Raw genomic sequence first — 11,173 nt, 5'->3', positions numbered from 1 at the left:
GACAACTTATAACTTTATTATTTGTGCTCCGATTTTCAAGATTCTTGCACCAGTTTGTAGGCGTAGGCGTAACCAGGGGGGTTTTCGGGGTTATAACCCCCCATTGGGATGGACTTTGAGCTCTATACGCTTAACACCAAACCCCTCAGAGACCTTCCAGTAGTTGTACCCCCCCCCTTAGGATCATCCTGGTTACGCTTATGTTTGTAGGTACATGTATTGATATCGTTTGGTATTATTCCGGTAACAAAAAAATTTTGCTTGCATGGCATTATACAGGGGTGAATGAAAGCGTTGTATTTTCTCCTAACTTTAAAAAAATCTGTGGAAAAATGGAATACCTGATTTTGTTTCATAGTCCTGCCATATTATGCCGGAGCCATCACTACAATTTTGTTTTTTGATTTATCCGAATATCTATTTTCTTGTAAGAGCTGTACCATTTTTGTTAATAAAAACACTGATTGACTCATAAAATAGAAGTTGGATTGATGAGATTAGAATGGCCGGCATGCAGACCAGATCTCAATCCTATTGAGCATTTATGGGATGAATTAAAAAAAGCTATTCGCCGTCATCCTAGGCCTCCAGAAAATTTGGTGCAGTTATGGCAGTGGTAGAGGAATATCGGGCTATTCCCCATGCAAGGGTAACACATCTATATTCGATGCCAAACAGATTGCGAGCAGTCGTTGCTGCAAGAGGTGGACATACCCGCTATTGGATTGTTTTGTTTTGTTAATTTTAGTGCGTTTGTTATTTTTAATTAAATAGACCTTTTAAGCAGTGTTTTTATTTACAGCTCTTACAAGAAAAGAGATATTCGGACAATTCAAAAACAAAACCTTAGTGATACCTCCAGGATAATACAAAAGGAGTATGAAACAAAATCAGCCCTCCAATTTTTCCACAGAATTTTTTAAAGGGGAAAAAACAACGCTTCCGTTCACCCCCGTATAATGCCATCTAAGCAAAAAAATTTTGTTACCGGAATAATAAAAAACGACATCAATATATGTACCTACAAACTGATGCAAGAATCTTGAAAATCGGAGTACCTACAGATAATAAAGTTATAGATTGTCAAACTTAATAAAAAATTTTGGGTGGCGGAATTTTGGGCCGGTGAGTGAATTTGGAAGGGAAATAAGCCACAATTAAATTGAAAAAATAATTTTATTAATACATATTGGCAATATCATTTTAAATTCTTCTACTTTAAAATGTATAATGTATGTCTTAATTGCCGATATAAATGATTAAACAAATTATTAGAAGAATTTTTTACTAAGCAACAACATTTTTGTTTAATTTAGTAGTATTTTGTATTTTGACCACGACACCCGATTTGGGCGTCGAGACGTTAATAAAATTATTTTTTCAATTTAATTGTGGCTTATTTCCCATCTAAATAGTTAGTTAATTATAAAAATGCCACAAGGAAATAGCTTCAAATCAAATTAAGAACATAAATGTTTCGTTTTAATTACTTTATTACAAAGAATACAAGGAATATATAATTAAACTTGAATAAAGTAGTGTGAAAAAAATATTTCCTTTATATATTTTTTATTTGGTCCTTTGAATTAATAAATGTTGTCTTTCTTTAATTAGAATGTCTTCTTTCAAGGATTTTCCTAAAATAAACAGTATATAATTCGCTATTTGCTTGAATATCATATAAGTATCAGTACAGAATTTTTATGATAAAAACTGTCAGTACAGCAACAGAATATATAGTGCAGTCGAAGGTTTTCACCTCCGATTTCGTTGAACCTCCATCGATTTTCATGAAAATTGGTGAGTAATTAGAGGATACCTCAAGGAATAAAGGTAACATGATGCCAACTTGCGCTTTTATCCTGGGGGTGGATGTCACCCCTTCTCCGGAAAATTATTTTATTAAAAATAATACCATAAGTCGATAGAGGGACAAATTCTAAGCAAAATTTGTTATATAAAGTTATTAAAATAAATCAACACTTTTTGAGTTATTAAAGACCAAAGATTTAATTTTTTCGTAAAAAAATGCATGTTTTAAATCGGTTTTTCACGTATAAATCAAAAACTATAAGCTTTTACAACAAGAATGTGTGTGTACTTTGTACGCATGTAAGAAGTTATACTTCTACTACATATTATGTGATTTTTAAGACTATACCAAAAATTTAAAAAAATAAAAGAATAAAACGCACACAAACACATTGAAAAATGCCACAAAGAAAAAATGATTTCTGGACGATAATAATTGTTGGCAAAAATTTTAAATACGCATTTGCTGAAAAAAAAAAATATATAACAAATATACTTACAATCATAATATGCATAAAAAAATAAAACTTGCATCGGGAATTGAACCCTTGAATTTCGTGCCGCTTTGACTCGTAATCGAAGCGTAGACTCACTCGTCCAATCGCACATTACTTATCATGTGGAAAAATACGGTAACTGAACGTTTTACTGTTTGACAGTTGTTTTGAAAATTATGTAGTTTAAATTTTGTGGAAGAAAATATAAAAATATAACAAAACAGTAAGAAAACAATATATTAGATGAATATTGGTAGAACTTTTGTTGGTAATCAAATTAAGTATGTAAATCAAAGCATTACATACCTACTAGATATATAAATCTACGCCAAAAAATCATAATTTAAAAATAAAAATCGAACCTAATTTGGGATTTCTCTCTAAAATCCGCATTCTTGAGAAAATAAATGTATGTATTTCAACCTAATCCAAATGTATAATTACAATATGATTATAATAAAAACTAGGTACTTACCAAATTAGAATGAGTTTTCCTTGTCCAAAATAGTCCAAAAGTCCAAAAATATAGGTATATGAAAACTATTTAAAAAGGCAGTATAACTATTAACTAACTTTTGTTTGTTGTTTCTTTTCACACAAATTTTAAAACGCAACAACCATAAATAATCTACCTACAGCTGCGCCACAGCCACCATATTGAATAATTTTTGACATGTCATTTGAACATCCAATCAGAACAAAGTTATAATGCGCATGCGCCCGGTCGCTAGGTTTTCCCATATAAAAATTTACCCTCTATCGCCGGTAAAGAAGTATAACTTCAAAAAGTTATTCTTACTGAAATTTAAGACAATAAAAAGTTGAATACATTCCTCACATAAAGAACTAAACTAATGTTAGTTCAAAGTGAGTTATTGGCAATTGAATGTGTATCTTTTTCGACGAGTACTCAAATCTAAGTATTTAAGCTTCAATAACGAGAAAACGATGCAATGTATAAAATACTTCTGTTAAACATTTGTAAAAGTACTTCGGAATATCTATCAAATGAGCTTCAGAATAAGCTAATAGCGTCAATATTAAGCAAGTTGTGATGAAAATAAAAGAACCGTTTCGAATTTTTTAGGAAAAAGTGAAAAATAAAACATACGCCATTTCCACAAAAATTTAAATTTATAGTAATCCTTAGAAGAACTTCATTATATTAGCATTAATATTGTTTTCGATAATTTTGACCGGTATATAAAGCATATTTTTGAAAAAAAGATATAATTTAAAAAAATCATAATTTTTAAAATTATTTTAATTCTCATATTCTTTTGATAATAACTTGGAAAAATACTCAATATACGTAATAAATGATATATAATCAAATTTTAGTTTTTTCTGTACCAAATATTTTACCTGTTTTACTATTTCTATAGGTTAAAAAATAACCGAGATAGAAACATTTAAATCTTAAATTTTGCTGTGGGAACCATGCAAACAGGGCGATTTAACCTTTTATTAAAAAAAAATAAGAAGTTTAAAAGATTAGGTTTAACGTGCTTAAATAACACTTGGAATTAACTTTCAAACAGTTTTTAGACGAACCTGATATCGTAAGCACGAACGGAGTTATTAAAAAAACAACAATAACATTTTTTGGAACAATTTTTAAAAGATAAATTTTGAAAACATTTTCGAGCATAAATTTTAACGCTTTCAACATGTTCGGGGACTCATTTGATAGATATTTTTAAAAGTACTTTGACAAATGTTTGATAAGTTTATGTTATAAAATGCATCAGTTTCCCGTTATTTCAGCTTGAATACTAGAGTTTTTTACTCGTCGAAAAAAATATACATTCAATTACCTCTAACTCACTTTTAGTTAACACTAAAAGGTTTTTATAGTAAGGGGTTTATTAACTTTTTTATTAGCTTCAATTTTGATAATAACAACTTTTTTGTAAAAACTTATAGTTTTTGAGTTATTGATGAAAAATCGGTTAAAAACACGCATTTTTCTCAAGAAAAATTAAAATCTTTGATCTTTAATATCTTAAAAAGTTTTGATTTATTTTAATAACTTTATATAACAAATTTTGCTTAGAATTTGTCCCTCTATCGAATTATGGGGTTATTTTCAATAAAATAATTTTCACCCCCGAGAAGGGGTGGCATCCACCCCTAGGGTAAAAGCGCAAGTTGGCACCATGTCACCTTTGTTTCTTGAGATATCCTCTAACCACTCACCAATTTTCATGCAAATCGATGGAGGTTCAACGAAATCGGAGGTAATAGCTCATATCCGCCTTCAGTAACTCCACTAATAGGAGAGTGCAATTAGAACGAAAACATGCATTGTTTCGGAAAAATTCAAACAAGCTTATATTTTTCTAAAACCTTTTTTGTTAGTTTATATACATGTTAAAGTAAAAAGTTCTACTCGCAGATTTGGCCGCTAATTGTTTAAACAATAAGAATTGTTTTGTTTAAATAATTTTAAAAATATCGTTAAATTCATCATTTTACTTTGATCAAATATGTTTCTATTTTGTTTTTAATTATGCTGAATCCGAATATGGCATTGCAATTTGAAAATTCTTATACAGAAGCTCTTATACAGTGTGTCTGCGTCGCTAAGAACGACATGGAAAACTTTTTTATGATCAATTTTACGAAAAAAAGTTATAGTCAAAAATCTAAAACTCAACCATCAGATATCAAATTTTATCAATTTTATACGAGTTGTGTCAAAAAATATCAATTTCGTTAAGGGGTAAAGTACCTTTATATTCCAGAATATCAAAAATGCTATTATGAAAAGTTGTTTGAAATTAGAAACTATGTCTAAATATAAAATTACATCATTCTAATCGAAAAAAAAAAAAAAATTAAATTTTTTCTCAAGTTACGGATACTCCTCATCATTTTATTACAATTATGATAACTATTTTATTATCACTTTTACGAAAAAAAGTTATTCTTCATAAAATTCTCTCCCTGGTCTAAAATCTAAGATACAACCATCAGATATCAAACTTTTTTAATTTTATACGAGGTATGTGAAAAATATGAATTTTTCTTAACAGTTAAGTGCCTTTATTATTCACAATATTTAATTAGAAGGATTTAATTGACCACTAAAACAAATTTTTTAATTCCAAACAACTTTTCTTAATAATAATTTTCGATATTGTGAAATGTAAAGGTACTTTACTCTTGAGTGAAATTAATATTTTTTGACATACCTCGTATAACATTAATTAAATTTGATATTTGATGATTGCATCGTATATTATATGCGACGCAGAGTATTTTCTAAGGAATAACTTTTTTTCGTTAAACTGATAATAAAAAAGTTATCAATAGGTTCCAAGTTACGCAGACATACTGTATAAGAGCTAAAAAAAATTTTTTTGCTAAACATTTATTATTGTTGAAACTTATTATTAAATGTATTTTAGGTAAGTTTTACAGAAAAAAGTTTTGATCACTTTGTATAAACATTTTTTTAGCTGGTATGGTAATTTTCGGTTTTTGTATTAGATTTTTGTTATATTTCTTAATTTTCTTAAAAAGAAATAGTTTACTTCATTTTTAAAGTAAAATAGTTTAGTGCATTTTAAATATTACATTCTAAGCTTTAAAAAAGTACTTATAAAACTGTAATAGATCTGTTCAAACTTGAGTAATACCGTCTTAAAGTGGTGGTAATTCTATAAAACTACGAAGATTTCAAAAATTACATTTTTTGAGACCTCATATCATTTGAATTAAATTTTTGAGATTTTTTTTGAATGAAACATCATTTAGTGTGATGCTTGAAAGGTAAGTTGTGCAAAATTGAGAGCTTTATAAGAAAAATTGTATTAGTTACACATTTTTAAATCATTTTTAAACAAAATTCATGTAAGTCTCACTTTCCGCCCACACCGTACTTATGCCCATACATTTTATTTCTACATACATATTATAATCACAAGATAGCATAGTTATCATTCTTTCATGTTCAATTTGTAAAATTTCATTTGATCCATTAGTTAAAGAATTACATTAAAATAACTCAATCGTGCACTTCGCCGTACGTTAGTTTACAGTGCGCCAATGTTTGTGAGAAGGGCGACTTTAGCGTTATAATTAAAAAATTATAGAAGATACAGATTTAATTTTAGAAAATTCTTTATATAAGGTTTTTTTTTGTAAAATTTTCTGAATTTTTCAATGGTCAAGTCAGTTTTTTTGTAAAATTTATGTTTTCGGAGTTATTTAAAAAAAACATCTAATTTCGTAGATCATTTGTTTAATAAAAAATGAAGCACCCACTTCTCGAGTAGAACTTTTGGATATGTTGTTTATTAAACATTTTTTAATTAAATTACAAAAAGTTCTATCTTGTTTGATTTTTTCCGAAGTGAAAATCTATATGCACTCCCCTAATAGTGTTACTAGAAAATTCTTGTAAACATTGTACAAAGAAACAAATAACAGAAAAGCTGATAAAAAGTATAAAACACTAAAAGTTCAAAACATTAAAAAATTATACAGTACTATACTAAATTTACAATCAAGATGCAGTGGAAATAAACAAACCAAGACACGTTAAATGCTACTAGGAGCACTCCCGAATCATAATGTACAATGTATATACTGTTATGATCTGCTTTCTATTACTTTTATTTTAATTAGTATTTATTCAATTAATTATTGAATTTACTCAAATCATACAAAAAAAAAAATTAAGAAAAAATCTCAGGGTGCCTTTTTGTCATAAAAAATAACTAAATTATCTTAGGTTATACTTATTCTTTCTCGTGGCTTCAGTATTTCTTGGTTGAACCTTATCGGGATAAAATATGAAAAGGAAATAAATAGAAAAATCATAAATAAACACATACAAATACCTTTATTATCAAAAGCAATGCTCTGAAAATCTATCAATTAAATCCTGTGGGCATAATTGTCCAAATGAAACTTTTACCATATAATTAATCTAATTCAAACAAATATTTATCGCTTTGTTCCTGATACCATTAATAAAATAAGCTAAACAAACAACTTTAGATATTTGCAAAACTACTTATACTTCCTATTAAATTTTTGAAATGTTGGAATCTTAATTCATATGCTTTTACGCAAAATTTTTAACTTCTGATTATAAAGAACATCTATCACATAAGTTATTGAATGACCTTCTTGACTCACACACACAATGATGTCTCCTCTTGACCCAAACAGCTCTTCCTTGTTGATTATGTTAGGCTACCAATCAAAGCCCTCTCCGTTCTCAGCATCAATCCAGCAGCATACCAGCAACTATTTCTCCAAAACACAAGCCAGGCCGCTTTTGACCAGTACTCATTCAATAAACTCCAAAACTCTCTCCTCTCTTTCTCTCAATAATAATCTCCGGAGACCCAAGTATCTTTTTTACTTGGTGTCACAAATAATTTTAATAACTATAGTTCTTATAACTTACTCTCTTGGACTTTACAGAATCAAAGAGGTTTTTCTTCTCACTTTGATTTGTCTCTCGTTCCACTTTTCAGCTACTCTCCACTATCAAACAACCACTAGTACTTGCTTCTGAACTATACGCGAAAACTCTCGACTGCCCTTCTCGGATGCCGGCCACACAATGATCTTTCTTTTCCAAAACTCAACATTCAAACTTCTCTTTTCCCCTTCCAAATTGCCAAGCCAATCAGAAACATTTCTCTTTCCACATTCTTCTTTTTCATTCGAAAACCCAGGCACTCTTTCACGCAATACTTCTATTCAAACTAATCACTTTTCGGAAATTATACAAATATTCTTGTGCTTAAACAAACAGACTTAAAATTCCAAATCTCTCTACCTTTATTTTTCTAAAAACTAATAATTACAGCTACCTGTGGATTTTACCTTTCACGTAACAAACAATCTTTTTAAATTATAATCCTAAATAAATTGTATTTTCACTTCATTTTATTTACAAATGTCTTTAAGTCTTCAGGGAAAAACTTATTAAGGATAAACCCATTGCGTAAAAGCTACCTTCTACTAAATAGTTACAAATCAATATACAGGGTGTATCAAATTTATGTGCCCGCGTTATAATTAAAAAATTAAAATTTTTACTCTATCTTTGATTGATAAAGTGATACATAATAATACATTGTAAATCCCAAATCATGATTTTCAAGGTTTATATATTGGAAATTATGATTCGGGAGTGCTCCTAGTAGCATTTAACGTGTCTTGGTTTGTTTATTTTTACTGCATCTTGATTGTAAATTTAGTATAGTGATTTTGCCCGTCGCCATGCGACAAGGAATACATACAATCATTTGCCTTCTATGTACAGTCACTGCATTTCATTTTTTGTGCCATCCTCCTATTTTATCGTATATCTCCTTCCAATTTTTTCGGACCCCGTCTATTTATTTCTGATTCTCTCAATTTTTTCTGGCCCCCTCCAATTCTATATGATACCCTCCATTTTTTCTGATTCTAATTTTTTTTATATCTCTTTTACAACTCCAGAAGGACTGAATTGATTTGGCTACTTTTGATTTTGAAATATTTGTAGAAGTCTTAGGAAGAAGATCTTTATAATATCCTATCAGATATTACATTTTATTAGTTGTATAGGGCTTTTCATTCACAGTCATTTGTTTCGAGCTTCTGTCATGTGTCACATAATATTAATATATCTACGTCATACGTTATTGGTATACCAAATGATACAAACCAAAGACGTATGACGTAGATATGTTAATATTATGTGACACATGACAGAAGCTCGAAACAAATGACAATCGATGAAAAGCCCTATAGGAAGTGTGTAAAAAATGTGCTCCTTGTTTAAGAATATCTCTATTTTTGACAATTTCGAAAATGAATATACAGAAAAATGTTTATAATTAAAAATCATTTTAAAACATGGTTTACTTACATTGAATTTTTCAACATTTTCCCTGGAATAAAGTTGAAAATTCAAGTTTGTGCATTAATCCAATAGATACATTTTAAGAATGATAAGTTTAATGAAACAATTCTAAATACCGTATTTAGATCAAATAAAGTGCAAAAAGCATGGATTTCACGGGACACGTATAAAAGTAAATAGACCCGAAGTTAGCCGCAGTTCTAGTGACGTAAATCTAAAGGAGTGAGTATAATATAACTGTGTGTACGTATATCATAATAATTGCTGCGTTCACCAGAAATAATCGGTTTAAGTTTCAACTAAACAGCTGTGTTGCAGCGCTTTAAAACTACGTTTAGTCTGGTGAATGGTATTTTTCCGTTTGACACTTTCATAGTTAATTTTTTTTTGTGTTCCCACCTGTTCCTTAGACAAGGAAAAAAGAGAGGACGGGTAACCTTCATTTAAAACACACGTTCCAAAAGTGAAGCCAGTTTTTGGTTTGTTTGTCACCAGAAACATGGCGGTCACGTCAAAAATAACAATGGGTTGCCAGTGGTGGGTGTTCGTTGAAGGTTAAAATTTCATAAAAAATAAAGTAAATCATCATCTAAAATTCGTAATAAAAACATATGTATGTATTGATACATATGTACGTAATATGAGCAACTTAATAAAACATTTAGCGTACACAAATTCTTCATTTTAAATACATTTCATGTTTTTATTTTAAATACTCAATGCATAACAATACCCCAAAGATACGTCGATGATCAAAATCTCTGGTGTCAGTTTGGCTTCACTTTTGGTCAAGGATTACTCGTCCTCTCTCTTTCCTTGTCTAAGACCTGTTCTATGAACCTAACCTAAAACGAGATTCGTTGTTTTTGTTGATTTATTATACTTATCGTTCAACGATAAATTGGACGTATCTTAAACAAATTTAATTTAAAAATGGATAATATACTACCTTTATTGATGTTTGATAATGAAATGAACAAGAAATAATTTTTAGTGCTGCTGGCTATGCTGGACTTGGCAGAGCAGAACCATTGGATGACCCACCATAAATAAATAATAATTATCACGTAAATATGAATTATGTTGAAAATATTGTTCCTTAATACACAGATTTACAATTTCGTGAGCATATACAAGTATGTATCTCCTAAGTTTCAATTACTTTATAATTAAAACCATTGTAAAATAAATATTTTCAAATAATCGCGCCATTACAATATATTTCTTAAACACGTTCAATATTGAAGCGATACAAATAATACGTTCAATAAAATGGCGACCGCTTCGTCAACACGTTGAAGTTTAGCCTAAATTGACATGACGTTCACCCGAAAAATCTTAAACAGTTTCAAAGCGCTGACGTAGCGCACTGGTCTGGTGAACGCACCCATTGTTATTTTCTTTACAATTTCATCACATTTTCTCACCTTTTAAACCTTCCTTGGACTTCTACAAATGTTTTAAAATCGAAGTTAGCTAATTTGATTCAGTCATTCTGGAGCTGTTAGAAAACAGATAAACAAAATAAAATGACGTTTATGAAACGTCATTCAATGTGTACCGAGTGACTTGTCGCATTAGAATATTATAAGATTAGATGGTGCAAATGAAAGGAATAAATTCGTTATTTCGTGAGCCGGCGACTTTCAGGAAAAATCCCGAAACAGGTCGGTTTTTATTTTTAAATAGTGAAATAAAAATGTATACCATTTTTATTCAGTTGCAATGCGAGGCCAAAAATGCACCTAGTTACTCCACAGAGTAATACTACTATAAAATAAAAATGTATACCATTTTTATTCAGTTGCAATGCGAGGCCAAAAATGTCTTAGATTAGAGAGCGCAACCAGCACTCTTATCGACGATTTCACCTCTTGTTAGAGGCTCTTCAGAGAATGCATAGGTTGCTTTTCTCTAATCCAGTAAATTTTTCGACATATATTAGTCCCACACTGCAACTGAGGTGAATGGATTAGGTTGTAATGTA

General features: G+C 29.6%; 1 protein-coding gene across 4 annotated transcripts in view; it reads right to left on the bottom strand.

Moving 5' to 3' along the window:
* Positions 1–1,555: 1,555 nt before the first annotated feature.
* LOC114331344 (uncharacterized) overlaps positions 1,556–11,173 on the bottom strand; it is a 215,110-nt gene continuing 205,492 nt past the window's right edge. For all 4 annotated transcript variants that reach the window (XM_050647270.1, XM_050647268.1, XM_050647269.1 and 1 more), the window contains exon 7: positions 1,556–1,637. In XM_050647270.1, the coding sequence (XP_050503227.1) occupies positions 1,607–1,637 (31 nt within the window). In that variant the 3' untranslated portion in view covers positions 1,556–1,606. The remainder of the gene's footprint in view (positions 1,638–11,173) is intronic.

The sequence above is a fragment of the Diabrotica virgifera genome, chromosome 3 (genome assembly GCF_917563875.1).
Source record: "Diabrotica virgifera virgifera chromosome 3, PGI_DIABVI_V3a".
NCBI lineage: Eukaryota > Metazoa > Arthropoda > Insecta > Coleoptera > Chrysomelidae > Diabrotica > Diabrotica virgifera.
This window is presented reverse-complemented; position numbering and strand designations above follow the sequence as displayed.